This window comes from Scyliorhinus torazame, chromosome 11, assembly GCF_047496885.1.
Source record: "Scyliorhinus torazame isolate Kashiwa2021f chromosome 11, sScyTor2.1, whole genome shotgun sequence".
NCBI lineage: Eukaryota > Metazoa > Chordata > Chondrichthyes > Carcharhiniformes > Scyliorhinidae > Scyliorhinus > Scyliorhinus torazame.
The window spans coordinates 206,608,174-206,631,439 of NC_092717.1; the positions used below are offsets into that span (position 1 = coordinate 206,608,174).

Consider the following 23,266-nt stretch of genomic DNA (forward strand, 5'->3'; position numbering starts at 1 on the left):
GCCCGGGATACAGGGCATCCCTCCTCTGCTCCACCGCGTCCAGGAGCGCCTCCACATCGCGTGACTCGAACCTCGGGGCTGAGCGACGGCCAGCCATCCAGTCGGGTGTTGCGGTCGGGTGGGGCGGAGCAGCGCGGCCTTATGAGCCGTCACGCCATGCGGCGTGTATGACGCTGCACGGCGTGAACCACTGCGCAAGCGCGGATCCCGTTACGTCGCTGCTAGCCCATTTCGGGCCGGAGACTATCGACCCATTTTTCCGACGGGACGCAAGTCGGATTTGCGCCGTTTTTTGCGCCGATCGGCGGACTTTCCGCCGATAACGGAGAATTTCGCCCCACAATTGAGTTGTTATATCACGGGCTTTGGTTCTTTGATTGCCTAACTTGGATAAAGATGCAACTCGTTAATTGACTTTGTAGCTATCAATGCAACGATAACTTAGACTCCATGGGCGGGATTCTCCGACCCCCCGCCGGATCGGATAATCGCCGGAGTACCGCGCCGCCGCTCCGACGCCGGCTGCCGAATTCTCCGCCGCTGGTTTTCGGGCGGGGATTGCGCCGCGCCGGTCGGGGGTCGTTGGCAGCGGCCTCCCGGCAATTCTCCGGGCCCTGATCGGCCGGGCGACCGCCTTTTTTCAGCCAGTCCCGCCGGCGGGACGTGGCTTGGAGGGTTGCTAGCGGAGACGTTAGGGGGCGTGGGGGGATCCGGCCCAGAGGGGGGCCCCCACGGTGGCCTGGCCCGCGATCGGGGCCCACCGATCTGCGGGCAGGCTTGAGCCATGGGGGCACTCATTCCCTCGACGCCGGCCTGTGTAAGGCTCCGCCATGGCCGGCGCGGAGAAGAAACCCCCTGCGCATGCGCAGGAAACACGGCAGTGGTTCTGTGCATGTGCCAGAACACGCTGGCGGTCCTGCGCATGCGCCAACTTGCGCCAGCTGGCGGAGGCCCTTCGGTGCCGGTTGGCGCAGCGCCAACCCCTCCAGTGCCAGCCCAGCCCTCGGAAGTGTGGAGGATTCCGCTACCTCTGGGCAGCCTGACGCCGGAGTGGTTCACGCCGCTCTTTGGCATCGGTACGGGCTGCCCCGCCGATTCCAGGAGAATCCCGGCCCATATCTCTATGTCACATCTCATTTCTCAAAAATGTGTAACAGCTACTGAATAGAATAGCAATTTTGCATGAAGTTGTGGCATGGTGGCACAGCGGTTAACACTGCTGCCTTACAGCTCCAGCAACCTGTGTTCAATTCCCACTCGGGTGACTGCCTGTGTGGAGTTTGGACTTCCTCCCCATGTCTGCGTGGGTTTCCTCCCGGTGCTCCAGTTTCCTCCCACAGTCCAAAGATGTGAATGTTAGGTGGATTGGCCATGTTAAATTGCCCCTCGGTGTCCAAAACGTTAGGTGGGATTACTGAGTTATGGGGATAGGGTGGAGGGCATGGACTTGGGCTTAAGTAGGGTGTGCTTTCCAAGGATGGGCGCAGACTCGATGGGCCAAATGGCCTCCTTCTGCACTGTAGGGTTTCTATGATTCTATGAAAACATTTTACCTACATGAAGAATTCAGAAACTTCTGAATTCTCTCTCTGTGTACCCGAACATGCGCCGGAGTGTGGCAACTAGGGGCTTTTCGCAGTAACTTCATTGCAGTGTTAATGTAAGCCTGCTTGTGACGACAATAATAATAATAATAATTATTATTATTATTGATAAGCCCACTGTTTGATTTCTGTATTTCTCAAGTAGCCTTTCCTTGATATGTGGTGATGTAATTATGTGCTGTATTTTTTTCTCTGAAGTTCTTTTTTCATATTTTTGCTTTACATTACTTTGCCTTCCTAACCTCATCTTCCACCAGCCCCTTCCATCTCTGAAAAGTGATGGACATGTGGAATTTCTTTCCTGAACACAATCACCTGACTACAGCTGAAGATGTTAATCGACATCACAGTACATTAGCACCCTGTATACTTAGCTACAGTTCAAATATTTCTGTCAATCCAATCGAAATTTTTGGTTAAAAAAATAATTGAGGTACTATAATTGAGTTATGCTTAACAAGGCCTTTCCTCTTTGTTTTCAACAGGGACCTGCAAAAATTGGAATCCCGGTAAGGAAATAAAGCCTTTATGTGAGATTAATTGTAATTCTTGACATGATTTGCGTTGCGATTAAGGAGTGAATCTATGGTCCCAAACTACTATCAGGGAACTGCAAGGACCTGGTGAGTTGGGACATTGGAGCTTCAGGGCGCGATCTATCAGCCACGCTGCACCCGACCGGGGACGCGGGCAATAAATCTTGCGAGAGGCCTCTTGTCTGATTTACTCAGCTCGTTACATCGCGTGAGATCTAACGGAATTTGCCTTTGCAAGTGCACAGTCCGGTCACTTGAATATTCACTCGCTGGAATTACCCACGGCGTGGGATCTAACCCCTGCGCCTTGGAGACCCCAAGCAAGTGCTACTCAGCGCTGCCCTCAACCAAAGTGGACCAGGCGTACCCGCACTTGAGGGGGGGGGGGGGTTCCCAGGCTATCCCAGGCCCCTGGGTGGTCGGGCTCTGGGCAAGGGGGGTACACTGGCACCCCAATGCCATCTGGGCACTGTGGCACTGCCAGCCTGACATTCTGACACTGCAAGGGTGCCGAGGTGGCACTGCCAGGGTAGCATCGATGTGTCAACGTACCATCCTGCCAGGGTGCCCAGGTGGCATCATATCCATGCTGGGGATTGGGCACAAGGTTACCCTGACCTTATGAGGTGGTGTGCGGGAGGCTTGATGACCGCCTTAGAGTGGAGTTGGGGCATTGGGAGGGTTCTGAGACTGTGGTGGGGTGTTTAGAGATCTCTTCCTGGCAGGAGGTGGGACTTAGTAGGGCGGTGGGGCATTCCTCGCCGAGTCTCGAAATGAATCCCGTTTAATAGCTGACTGTGCGTGGCGCTGCGAGCACCAGGAAACACCTTGCTAGACACGTGTGACACGGGACTCTATTCCATTTCCGTTAAGTCGTGCCCTCGGTGTTATAACTGTTGTTCCCTCGTTCGATTGTATTGGGGAAATGAACTGTGGAATAATTCTGATGATATTGAAGAGCGAGCCATGTGGTGTCATGCAAATTAACTTCTCCCTGGCAGGTCCAGCAATCAATAAATACTGGTAGAGAGGAATTGGGTTAACAGACTCACAGAGGGTAATTTACTACCAGTGTCACAGGCATCGCCATGCCACCCTGTTCTGTCCACTGTCCTTGAGATGCGCCTGTGTCAGGAAGGGGGGTTTCTGAAGAACTGGAGACCGCTGGCGTCTCCTTGGTGGCAGGCCTGGGTTGGCCTCCAGCGCCCTCCCTGACAGTACCTGTGGTGCCCTGGGGGTTTCCATGGGATGGATGGGCAGCTGTAGTGAGCTCCAGAGGACTCTGCGTTACCTGGCTCTGCCAGTTCTGGAGCCTCCCTGTTTTTGGCACCATGTGGTCGACACCCTCAACCATGCCTCTCAGTGACTGGGCCACGCTATTGCTAACTTTTGGTTGGTTCACTTGGCTCTGTTTTATAACCTTTGCTCTCGAGTCGCCAGGTATCTTTATGATAGCACCATGAGGTTCAAGTCCGAGTAATGACCAATAACTCAATACACCGATTAGTAAGATTTAAATCAAAGCACATTTATTATACACAGTAATCGCTACACATGCACAAATTCTACGTCTAAGCTACTTCTACACTAACAGGCCTATACTTAACTCCGGACTGGCCCACCAGGTCAGTGGAACAAATGGCCTTTCGTTCGGGTTCTGAGTCTGCGGGATTCGAAGTTGGTATGGATTGATAGCTAGGAGCGCATATCTCGTAGCGAGCGTTGACTTAAGACTTACGATCTCTCGGCGGCCGTTGGACCGGTCACGGTCAATGTTGGTTCGCGTTGCTCGGTGACCCGGTCAAGAAGAACGATTTGAACTTGGTGTCTTAACTTTATAGTCCCCAGGGGCTTCCCGCCTTTCGGGGCGGACCCAGTACCTGGTTCTCGGTGATTGGACTTCGTTCCAATCGCTTGGTTCAATTTCTCCAGTACTGGAACGGTTCCCTGATCGATGGGTGGTCTTGAGGTGTCCGATAACCTCTTTTGTGTTGGCTCCTGCTGGCGCCGGGGAGTCTGACTTAGTTTTGTTTGTCACAAATATTGCTATTGTTCCCGGGGATTGCTTATTAGTATGTAGATGGTTGCTACATTATTATGCAGATGGCTGCTGGTATCGATGCTGTCTGGGTTTTGCAGAGTTAAATACACAGCAAACCTGCGTCTGCTGGTTTCTGCCTGTGTTGGCTGAATTTTCCTTCAGCCTTTGCCGTTCGCCATTTTAAATCGGGACTTGGCCAACTCAGGTGGCTGCAATGCTCTGCAGTGCAATGTCCACCTGTGTCTGGAACCTGTCCTTCAGCGACTGGGACATGCTCTGTAGTCCCATGGCAATGTCCACATGTGCATGGGACCTGTCACTCAGTGACTAGGACATGATGTCAAGACCCTCAGCCATGATCATCATAGACTGAACAATGTCTGGGCACCGCCATTTAAAACGTGAATGACATACTGCGGGCTTTGCCTCAGTGCCACAGAATGTCGGCATCATCTCCTGCACCCAGAGCCTTTGGGATTCCTCCAATTGGCTATGCAGTTGCTGGAATGTCGTTGACATTCCCTCCTGAACCTCACGGCCATGTCCTAGCATCTGCATCAGCTCACGAATAATCTTGTACAGAGGCTTGCTATCTGACTGGGACTCAGCAGAATCCTGGGATCCAGCAGACCTCTGACTGCTGACTCCCTTGAACGTTCCTGCCACCACCCGATGTGCATCAGCAACTGTGAGGTGCTCACCAGAATGTACCCCAGACGCCTGTCCACTGATGTTGCCCACCGAGATGTGCGTTTCTGTGCTGGTGGAAGGTGGGACTGATAGCTGTGACGCCTCGCTGGTGGTCTCCTTGAGCTCTCATCTGAGGTGGTCTCTTGGGTGACGGAGAGTGGATGGCTCTGGATTGCCCGTGTGTGGGCACTGCAACTGGGCATGAAGGGATTGGGCTGGTGGATACTGGGGGTGCTGAGGAACAAGCATGAAGATCAGATGTGGGGAATGTGCGAGGTGTCAGCCAATGATTTGTTGGGGGGAGGGTTTAGGATTTGAGGGGTGGCAGGTGGAACTGATGCCAGGGGAGAAGTGTTAATTTACCCTTGCAGCTCAGTGGAGGTCGGGTGTCTTCCTCCGACTTTGGACGCTGGTCCTTCTGGTTATGCTGCCCATACTGACAGCCACTGTCACTACCTCCTAGGCTGTATTGCTGGCGCTGCTACTGGTCCTCCCATCCTCTTGGGGGAACAGGATGCACCACCTCTCATTCATAGCGTTGAGAAGCCTGTCCAGGTCGGCATCTCCAAAGCGAGGAACAGGTCTGCGCGCTGTCATGCTTGAGTGTTGATTGGAGATGAGTGGTGAGGGAGCGTTTAAAAGCAGCTCCCCCTTGTTAGTGGCGAGATGGTGAGGCGCGCGTCTGGTGAATCAGACGGCCAGACAGCCATTAATGTCGAGATGCTCGTGGGGGCACATTGTTGGCATTTAGTGATGTTAAATATGGGCCGTGATCTCGCCAAAGTGGCCGTCGAGAAACACCGTGCCAATCGCATCCAAAATGATACTGAGAAATGTTTCTGTTAAATCGCGCCCTTTACCTTTATCTACCCTGTCTTTCCCTGTTAATATCTTGACGACTTTGAACAGATTACCCCGTCTAAATTTTAGAGAAAACAGGTCTAACTTGTATAATCGCCCCTCAGAACTTAATTCTTGAAGTCCAGGTATCATTCTTGTAAACCTTCTGTGCATTCCCTCCAAGGCCAAATATCCTTCCTGAGGTGTGGTGCCCCGAACACTGCTCACAGTGACACCAAGTCGGGTTTAACCAGGGTTTTGTAAAGCTGCAGCATAACTTCTGCGTCCTTATACTCCAATCTTCTACACTTGTTCAAGGCATTTTAACGATCCATGCACCTGAACTCCCAGGTCTCTTTGCACATCCATTGAATTTAGCTTCATACCATTTAGAAAGTACCCTGATCTATCCTTTTTTGGTCCTAAATGGATAACCTCACACTTGCTTACATTGAAATCCATTTGCTACTGTTTTGTCCATTCACCTAGGGCGTGATCCACTGGCCATGCTGCGCCTGAAAAGCAGCTTCCCGCTGTTTAGCTGGTAGCCATCTCAGACGGCCACCTGCAAAGGACCATGGGAATTATGGCCAACCCAGGACTCAGACAGACCCAGAGCTTGTGTGTGTATTTGCAACCCAGATAGTGAGATGCAATCGAAACCCCCGCTCGTTTGCATTCTAATGGCCCATTTCCCCAGAACAAAAGAACTGTACTCAGGTAACCGATATAGATACAGACTAATCGGTGCCACTCCCTTTACTCAGGGAGCCCAAACAGCCAAGGTCAATGACCTCTCAGGCCACGCCCAGCCATCAAGGCACCCGCCCCTTTATTGGCCAAAATCAAAATCAGTGATCGAAGCATGTCGAATTATTGGGTCCAAGTTAAGGACCGCCCCAAAGAGCGCGAAATCCCAGAGGGGTAAGAAGAGACACAGCCATGTGCTCGGTCTCTCTTGGATCCAGCCTATGCCAAGCCAAGTGCAGCATTACGACCAGACAGACAAGTTCAAGACCAACGATTGCTACCAGACGGATGGGCCCAGCAGAAACAGAGCCACTTCTTCCACCCAGCCACGTAAGATCCGGACAAAGGCCTTCTCCATCTACATAGAGCCGGTTGCGCTGAAGTTAAGTGTAGGTTATTGTAGTTTAACTTGTAGTGTTTTGTGTTGCATGTCAAAGTAATCCTTGTGTGTAAATAAACCACCTTTGAACTTGAACTGACTAACTGATTGTGTGGTCCTTTGATCGATATCCGGTAAAGCCTTGTGGTGGCATCATTTGATACCTGACGACTCGAAAGAGCATCACTATTGGTGACTCTGTTGGCGATTGGCAATATGCTCCCATTGGTTGGCTGCTGGAATGGAGGATCCCACGGGAGGGCGCGTCGCGCAGGAAAATGCGGCTGGCGGACCGGAGAATCCTGCCCCTGATGTCTGTATTAAATTCTGTCCGATGGAATGGGAAAAAGCCATTTGCTTTATAGCTCCTTCAACAGAATAACACCTCTTTAAGATGAAGGAATTCACAAAATGTTTCTTATGATTATGCTCTCATTGTTTGCCATCTTCTCACTTTTCAGGGACCACCTGGTGAAAATGGACTCACTGGAGATCCTGGACTTCCAGGACAGCCTGTAAGCAGATAACTTTGAATAATTCTTAATTAGTGTTTTTGAAATTGGCATTATTTGTGGGCAGTAGACAGACTGAAATGGAATTGGACTGTTAAGGAATCTGAGTCATGTCCAGTTTTACAAATACAAATTCAGCTGATTATCATAGTGAAGTGAAGATTGAATAGATACATGGAGCAAACCAGCGATTGGAGCAGAAAGGGTCCTTTGAGTGACATTGAAAAGATGGAACAATTTGAAGGGAGTTTCACAATGCAAGGACAAAAATTATGAAAGCCCCAAAGGCATCTCAGAACCAGAAGCAGCGTTTGCCAAAACGGAAGGGCGAAGGAATAAGAAGGAACCGAAGCGGGTTAAATCCAAGATGCAGTTGTGAGACTGTGTACAAGTGATGGAGCATCTGTCCATAGAGGTGGTGCTGCATGAGGTGGTTGTGAAGTGGTTGACCTTCTGCACCACTCCACAAGATCATCCCAACAGGCCAATATCATAAAATATTTTTTAATGGCATGACAATTCTTAATTATTACTAAACAACCGCTGTAAATCAACATTTATAAGTCTGGTATCACATTCCTTCAGATTTTTGGAAATTGTTTTTTAAAAGGGTGTTTTCTTTCCAGCTTATTTATTTCTCTCTCTTAATTCAGCTTCCTTTGCGATCCCTTTATTTCACTTTCTATCACAATTTTATATTGGATTAAATCTTGTAACTTTCACTTCCTGCTTTAAACTCTGCCACAGTCAGGATTTCTCCATCTGATTGGATGAAGTGATATGCGGTTGTTGCCCTGTTTACGCAGATCCGTGCTTCTCTGTTTAGGATTAAATGTTTCTTGAAACATCTTCCACTGTTACTCAGTTGTTTTACCCATTAGCAGATTTTCCCAATTTACTGTGGACAGTCTCTGTCTCATTTCCTTAAAGTTGGCCTTGCCTAAATCTAAAATTCTAGTAGCTGATTTGTGCTTTTCACTTCCACGCATTATATTGAACTTATTCATGTTATGATCACTATTTGATAAATGTTCACACACAATGAGGTTACTAATTGAATCCGGCTCATTACTCATTGCTAAACACAATGGCCGGGATTCTCTCAGCCCGGGGCCGGACCGGAGAATCGCCCCGACTGGCAAAAATCACGCCACGTTGCCCCGATGACGGAACGCGATTCCCCGCTGAGTGGAGCATCGGCGGCATTGGTGCCGGCGCGGCGCCGGCCGGGGGCCGTTCCATGGGCCCCCCCCGGGCAATTCTTCACCCGGGATGGGCCGAGCGGCAGGTAACAAAAAACCTGAGTCCCGCCAGCACCGTTCTAACCAGGTCTTACACGGCGGGACCTCGGCGTGGAAGCATCCGGGGACGGCTTGTGGGCGGGGGGGGGGGGGGGGTGGGAGGGTCCGACCCTGGGGGGGGGGGCCCTCTGCTGTGGCCTGGCCCATGATCGGGGCCCACCAATTGGCAGGCTGGCCTCTCGGGCTGGGGCCTCCTTTTTTTCCGCGTCAGCCCCTGTAGCCCTATGCCATGTTGCGTCGGAGCCGGCGCTGAGAAGGGAGCCACTGCGCATACGCACATTGACGCCGGTGCTACTGCACATGCGGCACCCTGCGCCACCCAGTTGATGCCGGGATCGGCAGCTGGAACGGCAAGGGTCTCTCCAATGCTGTGCTGGCCCCCTGTAGGGGCCAGAATTGCTGATCCTGAGGCCATGTCGACGTCGTCGGGAAACGCGACGGTGTTTACGACGGGGTCAACACTTAGCCTCAGGATCAGAGAATCCCGCCCAATATTGCTTGTCACCTTGTTGCATCATCCAGGACATATTGCTGTCAGAAATTATCTTTGATACACTCCAATAGTTCACTACCTTGCTGCCAAGTGCTTGATTGTCTCTCCCAATCTATGTTAAAGTTGAAATCCCCCATTAATACTACATTACTGTTGCAACATACTTGCCTAATTTCTGCATTTCTACAATCTAGCACTTCCGAGCTGCTACCAGGACGTCCATACACAACACCTGTTACAGTTTTAGATCCTTTCCTGTTCCTCGGTTCCACCCACAAGGTTTCCACTGGATGCTTTCCCCTCATTACATCCTCGCTCACCAATGATTTGATTTTGTTTTTAATCAGTCAGGCTACTGCACCCCGTCACCACCACCCCCCTCCCCTGCCATTTTCCCTGTCCTGTAAACCTTATAACCTGGTATATGAAGTTCCCAATCCTGACCATCCTGCAGCCATGTCTCAGTAATGGCTACTATATCATAATCTCCAATTTAAATTTGTGTCTGAAGCTCCTTTAATATGTTCCTTACATTCTGTGCATTTGTATGTAGAACTCTTACGTGGTCCATGCATTCTAACCTGTCCCTCAGCACTGATGCTTTATTCATCCATTTATTATTTATCTCCTGTGGTTTAATCAATATATTTCTTATAGTTTTGCCATTACCTGCCATGCCTGAAGCAGGATTCCTGACTGTTTCTTTACTCTCTGTCCTGTGACTTGTTTTTGAAACTGTATTGACTTCCCCCAAAGCCTCCTCCGCCATTTACTGGATTGGGGGGCGGTGTGCCCCGATGCTTGTGGCGGGGGTTCTTGATGCCCGTTGGGGCGGATGGGCACAGGGAGTAGAGGGGTGGGGGAGGGCAAGTTTTGGAAAGTTCTGTCCCTTGTATGTATCAGCAGATTGTGGTTTCAAGATACTCTAATGTACTGGAGTACATTATCTAACTCTGCAGTATTGAGGGATTGCTGCACTGTCACACATACTGGAGAAAACATTTGTTCGCATAGCACTGCTCCTACTCCTGCTCCTAATTTGTTTGTTCATATTTGCAGCATTACTTTACATACTAACATCATTGAGTTCCAGATCAGCCTGTGCTGCAGGCCATCACCTGTGGCCTGCACAACTTTCTTCAGGTCGCAGCTCACAGTGCTGCCCAGGCCTAGCGATGCAATGCGAACAAATATTGAACAGAACCCGAGCAAATATTGCCCCCTCTGCTGTCTTTTACCTGAGATATTCAACCAAGGCCTTATCTGCCCTCTCAGGTGGATAGAAAGTTCCCATGGCAAAGCAGTGGAGTCATTCCTGACCAATATTTGTCCCTTAATTAACAAGGCAAAAACAGATTACCTGGTGATTATCGCATTGCTGATTGTGGGAACTTTGGTGTGCGCAAGTTATAGGTGACATTTTCTATGTATCAGTGGTGACTTCACCGCGAAAGTAATTAAATGCTTTGGGACATTCTCAGGCCACAAAACTGCTATATAATTGTAAGTCTTTTTATATCCTTTTTTTGGTGCATTTTAGAATCATCCAGAGGTTACTATGGGTCTTTTTTGCATTTGCATTCCTTGCACCTTTGAGTTTGATTTTAATTTTTCAACTATTAAAGACCACACAACAGGAGCTGCTTATCACTGTAGGTGGCATGTTGGCACGGTGGTTAGCACTGCTGCCTCACAGCAGCAGGTTGATTCCGACCTGTGTGTAGTTTGCACTTTCTCCCTGTGTCTGCGTGGGTTTCCTCCGGGTGCACCGGTTCCCTTCCACAGTCCAAAGATGTGCAGGTTAGGTGGATTGGCCACGCTAAATTGCCCCTTAGTGTCCAAAGGTTAGGTGAGATTATGGGGACAGGAAATGGGAGTGGGCCTGGGCTAGGGTGCTCTTTCAGAGGGTCGGTGCAGACTCGATGGGCAAAATGGCCTCCTTCTGCACCGTAGGAATTCTATGTGTGTAGTTAGGACAACAGACACAGGATTGAATTCAGTTGTTTGAATTTATCCATTTGAGGTAAATGAAGATTCTTCTGTTGACTGCAGCATTGTAGAATCACAGTTGTATGTTTTATTTTCAATATTAGGGTAATCCTGGGCCAAAAGGAGCAACTGGCATGACTGGAACTCCAGGACCTCAGGTAAGTTCAGTGTTATCTTTTTCATATTTCTTTGTAGGTATTCCCATTGGCAGTTGCCTAAGACATAGATTTGTCATTAATTGTGAGACGGTTCCATTTGGAAGGCCTTCAAGTGGAAAACATACATTAATTTTATTGTGTGCACGGGATCCCAACCCGCTCCCAAAAACCTGCTCCTGCCCCACAACCCCCACCCCTTCCCCACCATCCAAATGCATGCATTGCATCCAGTTGAGTGAGGCGTAAAAAACTCAATGATGTTCATGGATCCCATTTGCAGCAGAAATAAAATTGCATAAAATAATTTGGCCATTAATAGAGCTCATTTACTAAGCTTCAGTTTTTACTTGAAAAAAAGTAATGCAAATGACTAAATGCTGCTTCTTTCCTTTGGCAAAGGGCCCACCCGGCATGCCAGGAGCAGATGGACGTGGAGATATTGAGGTAAGTGTACAGGCAATTGAAATGTGAATATCTATGCAGCTAGCTTTCAATCTGTCAGTCATCCTGATGCTTAAGGGACCTAAGTGCAATGCAGTGTGCCAGGCTTGATCATCACCATTTCCTGAATCCAGGCCGTCACTTTGAGTCATTTTAGCAGAGGAAATGTACCGTGCATGTCCTTCCATGGTGGTGTAGCCCAGAACGCTCGATCCAGACAGTCATTTACCTTTTCTGCCATGCTTGTGATCGCATGGATGCCACATCTGCTGAAGAAAAAAATGTAATTCCTTTATTTTACAGGATGTGTGCTTCGCTGGCTAGGCCAGCATTTGTTGCACGTCACTAACTGCCCTTGAGAAGGTGGTGGTGAGCTGCCTTCTTGAACCACTGCAGTCCATGAGGTGTTGGTTAACCTACTGTGCTACTAGGGAGGGTGTTCCAGGTTTTGACCCAGCGAGGTGAAGGAACGGGGATATATTTCCAAGTCAAGGTGGTGAGTGACTTAGGGGGAATCTCCCAAGTGCTGGTATTCCCATATGTCTGCTGCCCCTGTCCTTCAAGATGGTTGTGAGCTTGGAAGTTGCTGCCAAGGGATTTCTGGTGAGTTCCTGCAGTACATCTTGTAGATGGTACATACTGCTGCTACTGTGCATCGGTGGTGGATGGAGTCAATGATTGTGGAAGGGGTGCCAATCAAGCAGGCTGCTTTGTTCTGGATATTGTTGAGCTTTTTAAATTTTTTTTAAAATTTAGAGTACCCAATTCATTTTTTTTTCCAATTAAGGGGCAATTAAGCGTGGCCAATCCACCGAGCCTGCACATCTTTTGGGTTGTGGGGGCGAAACCCACGCAAACACAGGGAGAATGTGCAAACTCTATACGGACAGTGACCCAGAGCCGGGATCGAACCTGGGACCTCAGCGCTGTGAGGCAGCAAGGCTAATCCACTGCGCCACCGTGCTGCCCTGTGTTGAGCTTCTTGGGTGTTGTCGGAGCTGCACTAGTCCAGGAAAGTGGGGAGTATTCCTTCACACTCCTGACTTGTGCTTGTCGTTGGTAACAAGCTTTGGGGAGTCAAGAGGTGACCTGCAGCCTCTAACCTGTTGTAGCCACAGTATTTAAATAGCTAGTCCAGTTCCGTTTGTGGTCAATGGTAATCCCAGAATGTTGATAGTGGGGGAATCAGTGATGGGAATGCCATTGAATGTAAAAGGGTGATGATTTGATTTTCTCTTGTTGGAGATGGTCATTGTCTGGCACTTGATGCGAATGTTACTTGCCACTTGTCAGCCTAAGTGTGGATATTGTCCAAGTCTTGCTGCATTAGGACATGGATTGCTTCATTGTCTGAGGAGTCGCAAATGGGCTGAACATTGTGCAGTCATCAGCGAACATCTGCACATTTGAACTTATGTTGGAAGAATGGTCATTGATGAAGCAACTGAAGATGATTGGGCCTAGGACACTACCCTGATAAATACCTGCAGTGATATGCCAGGAAGTCACCTGCAGTGATATGCCAGGACTTCCAACAACCACAACCATGATCCTTTTTATGAGATATGACTCGAACCAGTGGAGAGTTTTCCCCTTGATTCCCATTGACTCCAGTTTAGCTAGGGCTCCTTGATGCCATACTCGGTCAAATGATGCCTTGATGTCACCTCACCTTTGGAGTTCAGCTCCTTTGTCCATTTTTGAACCAAGCTGTAATGAGGTAAGGAGCTGAGTGGCCCTGCTGGAACTTAAATTGAGCGTCAGTGATCAGGTTATTACTAAGTAAGTGCCGCTTGATAGCACTGTTGATCACTCCTTCCATCACTTTATTGATGAATGAGAAAATATTGAAAGGGCAGATTTGTCCTGCTTTTTGTGTACAGGACATACCTGGGAAATGTTTCACATTTACTGGTGGATGCGTGTTGTAGCTGTACTGGAACAGCTTGGCTAGGGGGACGGCATGTTATGGAGCACAAGTCTTCAGTACTATTGCCGGAATATTGTCAGGCCCCATAGCCTTTGAAGTATCCAGTACCGTCTGCTGTTTCTTGATATCATGTGGGGTGAATCGAATTGGCTGAAGACTGACATCTGTTGTGGTGTTGGGTGCTCTGGTGCACAGATGAGCCAACACAGTTGTATGTGGTACAACTCTATTTTATTTTAACTCTTATAATACAGTTCGTTCTGGATACTCTGCACGTGCTGTCTCCCTGAGTGTGTTTGGTAGCAGATCTGTCCTGGTCCTCCTCTGCCGCTAATACTGACCACCGGGGGTCGTGTCTGTGCTTTTATATCTTTCTGTCATTGGTTGTGGTGTTGTGTGTTCTGATTTGTCTGTTGGTGTGTCTATCATGATGTGTGTGTTTGAATATCATGACATCCCCCCTTTTTACAAAGATATGTGCCTACGTGGTTATAAATATAATTGTGTCGTGAGTGCATCTAAGAGTGTGTGTGTGTGTTGTGTACAGCGTGTGTATATGACGTAACTATTTACATGGGGCGATGTCGGGTGCGTCACACTAACAAGGTTGTACCATAACAAAACATGGATGCGAGAAAGAAAAAAAAACTTGAACAGTGGTCCGGTCAGACGATATCTGGAACAATAAACAACAACAGGTTATAATACAGAAGTGTTTGACTTTTTGAACGTATGAACAGCATTATAAGTCCAGTCTAATGGGTGACCGCCTCAAGAATGGGCTGGTCCTCAAGCCGGTTCAGCTGTGGAGATTTGTGGTCACACTGGTTCACCTTGGACTGTTGGAGGTGATGCTGTTGCCGAAATCTCTACTTTACCATTTGTTGTACTTCGTGCAGTGCTTGGTTTTTTCATTCGTGCAAATATAACCTTCAACATCTTTGTTAGTGTTGCCTTGGCTGTGGTTTGGTTCTGGTGGCGATGGAAGGGGCATGATCCGTGGCATCTCCACGAAGTCATCCTTGGGAACCAGTGGAGGATCCGGCGTGTGCGTACGGTTCAGTTGCGAGCGTGGAAGGCGGCGCAAAGCTCGCTGATTGCGCCTACGCACCAATCCATCCGCCCTGCATGCCAGGAACAAGGTGGAGTCTTTTTTCTTTTTCTGTTTGTGGTGGACGGCATCTTGTAGCCGATGGGTCGTTGCCATCGAAGTAGCACCATCACTAATATCATGCAAGGCGATGACTGTGCCAGATGTGGAAGTTGGCCGAGACCGTGCACGCTGGTTCCGGCCACCTGCTGTGCCGGAAGGGCGACTCCGCAGAGAAACGTCGAAGCATGTCGCCTTGGAGAGAGAATTGTTGCTCGCATCAACGTCTGGCGATGGCGCGAATTGGTGTGTCCATCTTGGACCGCTGGTGCTGGTTGCCACTGCCGACCCAGTGGGACTGCCACGCGATCCATTCCCTGTCGCCGTGGCATCCGCCGTCACCCTGAGCGTGCCATCACCGAGGCCGCGACACCGCCCGTCCGGAGCAAGGTCTGGCGTGCGCGAATCAGAGTCGGCGCTTGGCTGCTCCCCATCTGGAGTCCGGTCTGCCTTCCGTTGATGCCCCCCGTCCGGAGTCCCAACAGGTTCACTGGAGGCAGCCGAGATTCCCTAAAGCTGCACTTCTGGAGTCGGAACATGCAGGAATGCACCAACCAGTGGAGAGGCTCGAGCCATCGAGGGTGGAAGCGGTGCGCCGCCACCGCAGTCGTCAGTGGTCCCACCGTGATCGTCGAGTGCCTCGGTACGCACTAGGCGAGGTCTGTCACCTTGCACCTTTTGCATGGGAAGTGGGATGCTGTCGCCACTCGTCTCACATCCCGTGGATAGATCCTCATTAGCAGCTTGCTGTTCACTAGGGTTGGGTAAATTGTCAGAGTTTTCATCTGGTGGTGCACACCATGTCGGTGGACTGTCATTGTCTTGCCGTTGTCCTTCATTTGGGCTTTTCTTCTTTGGAATTTTAAATCTTCCCCCAGACATTGCAGAACCTTGTTTATTATCCCCAAATTCTCCCATATGTATGGTCTCGAATATAGGATCCAATGTTTCTATCGACATTGTACTATTTTCCAAAGAACATTCCGTTTCACTTTTCTTCTCAGGTACCTCATATGTATCTTTGTCTAATGTACATGCCTTCATGGTCTCTGGGTCTGATTTTGCTGGGACTGGCATGGTCACAGTCTCTCTTTTACTGTTCTCAATTGCCCACATTATACTCCCCATACATAACTGCTTAATCACTGGGGTTAGTGTGGTACAATGGATAATCAGGTCGACCTTATCTGCATCTTCACCATTAGTGGAAAGCACACTTGGTTCACTTGAAACTGCTGTGGGTTTTAAGTTCGTTATCTGGCTACTCGATGTCGGTGTCCTCAGGATTCTTGCTCCAATGTTCTGCTCATTTATCAGTGGAGTGTGTATAGGTTCAATGCAATTAATGTTCCCCTCAAGGTTTGAAGAGTCATTACTGACTAACTGCTGGTCTTCGAAGTTGGGACTTTGCGGCGTTGTGTTGAAGGGAGACATTTGTCCCTGCTGTAGATATGATTCAGGTTGTGTTATTTCCATTAACTGAGGATCAATGTCTTGTCCATTTTTTCGATCCGTACTAAAACACTGGCAATTCTCAGTCTGCTCCTTGCAAGTTAAACATTCAATTAATTTCTTTCGCAAATCCTCAGCATCCTTCTGTGGCCGTGCAGCATTATTCATCTCTGTTCGGCTATAATGATCCTGAAGGTCAGCGCATAAACCTTTTTTCTTCGGGCTTGGACGAGGCGATTCCTTTGGCTTGTCTTCAGTTGGGCTTGAACAGTCTTCAGCGCTGTGCCCTTCATTGTAGCATGAGAGACCGTCATGGTCATGCTGCTGTGTAGTGGAGCATGGTAGGCTGTTATAGCCGCCTTGCTGTTCACGTGAGCATGGCAGACTTGCATCGTCTGCCGCTGGTTGGTCAGGAGAGGTTGCTAGACCCTCATGGTCGTGTTCCTGCAAGGACTGCACTCTGGAGTCTTGCGTTGCTTCTATCGTGGAGGCTGTCCACGAGCTCTCTGTGGAGGCTTGTGACACTGGAGTCACTTCTTGTTCGTGCAAGGACTGCGCTCTGGAGTCTTGCGTTTCTGCAATTGTGGAGTCTGTCCACGAGCTTGCTGTGGAGGCTTGTGACACTGGAGTCACTTCTGGTTCATGCGAGGACTGCGCTCTGGAGTCTTGCATGTCTTCTTTCATAGAGTCGGGAACGTTGAGCGGGACGTGGACCACGCTCTGTGTGGCAGCAGGGCGCTCTCCGTGTGCTTGCAGCGCTCCCTGTCTGTTAATGTCAGGCTGCAGCATCATCCGGTACTGATAAGTTGGGACGTCATATCTGCTGGATTGAAGATCCTCAAATCCGAAAAATGAATCCGCATCTGCGTCGGATTCAATGTGGGGGCCGCCAATGTGCAACACGAAAGGTTCGTCCGAGTCATAGTCGTATAGGACCACGGAGCTATCATTGGGCTCGCGAGGTCCGGAAAAACTGTAAAGATCATCATCGAAGTATTCGAGGTCGGAATCATCGGCTTGTGCGTAGGTAACTGCTTGTCGGAGGGTTCTTCGGAGGTCAAATTCATCTCCTGGGTTAATTTGCGGCAATGTGCTGTCATTCCAGGTGAGGGAAGGTTGTTTTACAGCTTTAACAGATTTTTGTTTTTTTGATTTGGGACGTTTCCCTTTTAAATTGGATTTGGGACGTTTCCCCTTTAAATTGGTGCAGTCTGGGGCCTCTGACATCCTGACGCTCGGTATGTAGCACGTAGGAAGCGACTGCGCATGCTCAGATCGCTGTTCCTTTACCGATGGCCGTTTTCTTGACCTCGCATGCGCAGCATCTCGCGCATGCGCAAACGAAACTTCCGGTTCTGCGCACTGCTCGCGCAACTGTGCTAGCGTGATACCTTTAGCAAGATGGCCGCCGACCTCGACCCAGCCCTCTCTCAGGCCCGGGATTTCGGCCTCTGGGAATTCGGGCTCCGGGATCCCAGCCACGAGGTGAGTACTGCAGCTTTTCTTACCTTTACTTGCCGATTGGATTGCGTTTTCTTCACAGTACTTGGAGAATTTGTCCAGGACTGCCTGGTAATCGTACCTTTGCTGCCTCCTGAAGAACCTGAACCTTGTGAATATTTCTCTTGCCCTTGCACCGGCGATGGTGAGGAGAAATTCAATTTTTTCGCTATCATCCAGGTCTTGGAGTTCAGCTGCCACCAGGAACAATTCGAACACTTGCCGGAATCGCTGCCAGTTTTCGCGGAGATCGCCGTAGCACTGGAGCGGCTGCGGAACCGGGAGCTCTATCATTTTGCCTGGGTACTGCTGGTTGTCTCTGTACACTGAGGTATGCCGGCAGGTATCGATCCACTCCTGTACCATGTGGTGTTGGGTGCTCTGGTGCACAGATGAGCCAACACAGTTGTATGTGGTACAACTCTATTTTATTTTAACTCTTATAATACAGTTCGTTCTGGATACTCTGCACGTGCTGTCTCCCTGAGTGTGTTTGGTAGCAGATCTGTCCTGGTCCTCCTCTGCCGCTAATACTGACCACCGGGGGTCGTGTCTGTGCTTTTATATCTTTCTGTCATTGGTTGTGGTGTTGTGTGTTCTGATTTGTCTGTTGGTGTGTCTATCATGATGTGTGTGTTTGAATATCATGACATCTGTGATGGTGGGGACCTCTGGAGGAGACTTAGATGGATCATCCATTTGGAACTTCTGGCTGAAGATTGTTGTGAATGCCTTGCCTTTTGCACACATGTGCTGGGCTCCTCCATCATTGAGGATGGGGATATTTTGGAGCCTCCTCCTCCAGTGAGTTGTTTGATTGTCCACCACCATTCTGGACTGGATGTAGCAGGACTGCAGAGCTTAAATCTGATCCATTTGTTGCAGGAGTTCTTAGATCTGTCTATCACTTGCTGCTTATGTTGTACAGCATGCAAATAATCCTGTGTTGTAGCTTCAGCAGTTTGACACCTCATTTTTAGGTGTTCCTGGTGCTGCTCCTGGCATGCTCTCCTGCACTCTTCATTGAACCAGGATTGATCTCCTGGCTTGGGGGTCATGGTAGAGTGGGGGATATACCATGATAACCACAAGGTCACAGATTGTGGCTGAGTACAATTCTGCTGCTGCTGATGGCCCATAACCATTGTGATTGGGTTCCACATGTAACTGACATGTGCATAGGGGAAATTACACCCAAAAGAATTTCTGAAATTGACAGCAGGTCAGCCTGCACCTGAATGAGCATGATTGGTTAACATGTCTGGTGAGATCCTTCATCAGATCAGACATTACCAAGCTGAAGATGTGTTTTGAAAATGAATAGTTTGAATGAAACTGGCAAAAGTAAATCAAATGTGCCCCAGAAACGTAATTTTAAAATCTGAACTCAACTAAAGAGAATTTCTTGGCATAATGGATTGTGAGTGTGTGGAGATTAGTGTACGAAATGCTGTTGGCGCAGAGCCAAATTAAGATATTTGCAAAGGAACTGAAGCTTATTTGGGAAGCTAGGATGCAGAGGGGTATGAGGAAAGGTAGTGAAAGTGGAATTGAGCAGAGATCAAGCATGCAGGTGGCTGATTATCCAGACTTTTACCTGTGCCGAATTCAACAGGCACAGAGGTCAGAACTAATAGATAGAGACTACTTTTGGTGGGTCTCTTCAACGTTTGCAACTTCTCTGGTTTCACCAGTGGTCCTGAGGTGAGTGCAGTTTGTACAGGACCAGCAAATAGGTGCAAATGAGGTGAGAGAGGCATCACCACTTCCCGGGGCAGCACGGTAGCATAGTGGTTAGCACAGTTGCTTCACAGCTCCAGGGTCCCAGGTTCGATACCCAGCTTGGGTCACTGTCTGTGCGGAGTCTGCACGTTCTCCCCGTGTCTGCGTGGGTTTCCTCCGGGTGCTCCGGTTTCCTCCCACAGTCCAAAGATGTGCGGGTTAGGTGAATTGGCCATGCTAAATTGCCCTTAATGTTCAAAAAGGTTAAGCGGGGGTTACTGGGTTACGGTTATGGGTTACGGGGATAGGGTAGAGACGTGGGCTTGAGTAGGGTGCTCTTTGTAAGGGCCGGTGCAGACTCGATAGGCCGAATGGCCTCCTTCTGCACTGTAAATTCTATGATCTCTATTCTGTAACCACACCCTTGAACACCTCAGAACAGTTCACAATCAACCTGCTTTAATTGATAGAAATCAGCCGGTTAGTTGCTTCCATTTGTGCCAAGGTGGCTGTTGTTATAATGTGTTATGAATCCATGGACCTTTACCAATGCTCTAGTATCTTTACTTTCCAAATGAGAGAAGGAGAATTCAACTTTGGAGATGATAAATTGTAGGAAATGAACCAAGTGGGATCAACGCAGCTGCTTTCCTCACCTGGATTGGGGTTTTAGCAAGTTGGATTACTCATTTGGTCAGTTGGATCACTCAATGTGCCAGTGGACCATGGAATTGATCAGTGGATCGCTGTACCTGTCAGTGGACCTCTCTATTTGTCGGTTGGATCATTCTTTTGGTTGGTGGATCACTCTATCTGTCAGGGGGGGCATTGCTTGTCAGATGAATTAATCGATTTGTCAGTGAGTCACTGTAGCTGCCAGTGGATCACTTTGTTAGTTAAGTGGATCACTCTGTCAGTTGGATCACTTTATTACCTGGTGGATCCCTCTCTCTGTCAATCAGCACCACAAAAAACAGATTAGGTGGGACATACTGAGCAATCCGCTGCGTTTTGTGGAAGGCGGGAGGTGGCCTGCCATTGGCCAGCGGCGGGATCTTCTGGTCCCACTGTCGCCAATGGGCTTTCCCACCTGTGGCGGTGATGCACTGTCGACACGACCGGAAGATCCCGCCGGTGTGAACGGCTGCAAAATGTCATCATTACCTGATTGTTATCACATTGCTGTTTTTGGAGGTTAGCTGAGCATTAATTGGCTGCTGCATGTTCCAAATGGCAACGGTGGCAACAGTTTGAAAATACTTAATTGGCTGTAAAGGGCTTTGATCATGAAACATGTTAAACGGGCGGGATTCTACCACCCCCGCTAGGCTGGAGAATCGCCAGGGGGCAGGAATCGCGTCGCGCCGGTCGGGGGCCGTTGGCAGTGACCCCCCGGCGATTCTCCGCCCTGCGATGGGCCGAGTAGCCGCTTGTTTTCGGCCGGTCCCGCCGGCGTAAATCAAACCAGGGCCGTGATTCTCTGGTCCGGCGCCAGAGTGCCGGCGCCAAAACGGGAGTACTTTACTTTGGCGCCGGTTCCGAGACCCGATTCTCGGGTCCTGGGGGGGCCAGCACAGTGCTGGAGCGGCCCATGCCTCTCCAGCTGCCAGTCCCGGCGTTGGCCTAGCGCCGCGGGGTCCATGCATGCACAGTTGGGCCGGCGCCAACTAGCACATGCGCACTGGCCGTCATCCCCACGCCGGCGTTGGATCCAGGAGCCGGCGCGGATGAAAGTAGTCCGCAGCCAGAGAGGCCGGCCCGCCGATCGGTGGGCCCCGATTGCGGGCCAGGCCACTTGGAACCCCCCTCCCCCCCCACAGGCCACCCCTGGACCCTTCAACCCCGAGGTCCCACCGACCCAGAGCATGTTAGAAGGGCGCCGGTGGGACTCGGATTTTTTCGGACGACCGCTCGGCCCATTCGTGCCAGAGAATCGCGGCGCCGCTGGAGGATCGCCGCTACAGCCATTTGCGGTGATTCTCCATGCTGCCCGGCACCATGCGCGCCCGCCCGTTTTTTCACAGGCGGGAGAATGGCGTCCTGGCATTGGGGCGGCGTGGCGCGATTTGCGCAGTCCCCCGCCGATTCTATGGCCCAGCGGGGGGGTCGGAGAATCGTAACGGCGGGACCTGGCTCCGCGGGCGGCCTGCGGAGTCCTCGGGGTGCGCGGGGGGGGGGGGGATCTGGCCTCAGGGGGGGGGGAGGGGGGGGGGGATGTCCCACAGTGGCCTGGCCCGCGATCGGGGTCCACCGATCCATAGGCAGGCCTGTGCCTTGGGGGCACTCTTTCTCTCCGCGCTGGCCGGTGTATCGGTCCGCCATGGCCGGAGCAGAGAAGTACCCCCCTGTGCATGTGCTGGGATGACGCCAGCACACGCGGGCGCTCCAGTGCATGCGGCAACTCGCGGCGGCCGGCAGAGGCCCTTCGGCGCCTACCGGCGCGGCGCCAACCCCGTTGCCACTGGCCTAGCCCCTGAAGGTGCGCAGGATTCCACATCTTCCGGGCGGCCCGACGCCGGAGTGGTTCACGCCACTCCTCAGCGCCGGGATGGTCCGCCTCGCCAGTTAGGGGAGAATCCCGCCTGTTATGTAAATGCAGAGTTGTTTGATTTGTCATTGAATCATTCTACTGATCAGTTGAATCGCTATTCGTCACTTTGATCACTGTGTACCAGATGAACCACTTTGTCAGTAGATTACTCAGTTTGTCAGTCGATCACTCTAGTGGTTAGTGGATCTCTTTTACCTGTCCATAATTCACTTTATCTATTAGTAAATCACTCTAATGGTGGATTACTCTATTTGCTCACTATGACAACTGAATCGCTATATGTTACCAATTGACTCCATTGGATAGTGAATCATTCTATTTGTCAGTAGATCACTCTATTGCCGTGTTGGTTTACTTTATTAATCAGCGTATCTCTTTGCCTCTGTCAGCTTATTACTCTATTTGTTAGTTGATCACTCTTGTCATTTATATCACTCTGTTGGTTAGTTGATGGCTCTATTGAAGTGAATCACTTCATCTGTCAGTGTATTACTCCATTAGTCTGCTGAATCACTATTTGTCAATTGGACCACTTTTTCAGTTGGATCACTCTGTTGGTCAGTTGGATCACTCTCTTGGTCAGTGAATCATGTTGCCAGTGGATCACTCTCTCTGCCAGGGTCTGTTGGCCACTCTATTTGTAAATTGGTAAAGAGGATGGGGATTGGGCGATGCCCATCCATTGAAGCGGTTTAGGGAACAAAAGTATTTAGCTCCTGTATCTCCTCTTGATGGGATATAAATTGCTTACTTGGGACAATTATCTTTGCATTTTAATTCCTTTAATCTAATGTTATCTTTGTGCAACATAACTAAGAGAACTTTTACTCTGTTTCTCAGTGTAAAATATCCTGTCCTGCAGGCCCTCCTGGACCTCCTGGATTATTAGGGTTTAAGGTAAACAATAATTTATTTACGTTATGCTACTCCAACTTATATCATTGTAATTATTGTGGTCTTTTGTCTCCTGTAGGTGCCCTGAAATCTGTCACATAAAAAAGTGTGGTGAAATAAATCAAATGAATTGGCTCTGTCCATAGTCCATTAAAAATCTATCCGATCATAGGCCTTTCACCAACTATTTAAGGCCTTGAGGGAAAGTTCTGTTTTTTGGTTTGGTCACACTGAGGTATATTGGGTAGGACACAGGAAGACTCATTGCTCTTCTTTAAGTAGTGCTGTGAAATCTTTACTATTCCACCAGAATGGACAAACTGGGCCTCCGTT

The 23,266-nt window shown here is 49.7% G+C and overlaps 1 protein-coding gene across 1 annotated transcript in view; it reads left to right on the top strand.

Annotated features, from left to right (window-relative positions):
• LOC140385768 (uncharacterized) overlaps window positions 1-23,266 on the top strand; it is a 205,104-nt gene that overhangs the window by 97,360 nt on the left and 84,478 nt on the right. Inside the window, exons 10-14 of the mRNA XM_072468263.1 lie at window positions 2,090-2,113; window positions 7,302-7,355; window positions 11,240-11,293; window positions 11,693-11,737; window positions 22,880-22,936. Coding sequence (XP_072324364.1) covers window positions 2,090-2,113; window positions 7,302-7,355; window positions 11,240-11,293; window positions 11,693-11,737; window positions 22,880-22,936 — 234 coding nt within the window. The remainder of the gene's footprint in view (window positions 1-2,089; window positions 2,114-7,301; window positions 7,356-11,239; window positions 11,294-11,692; window positions 11,738-22,879; window positions 22,937-23,266) is intronic.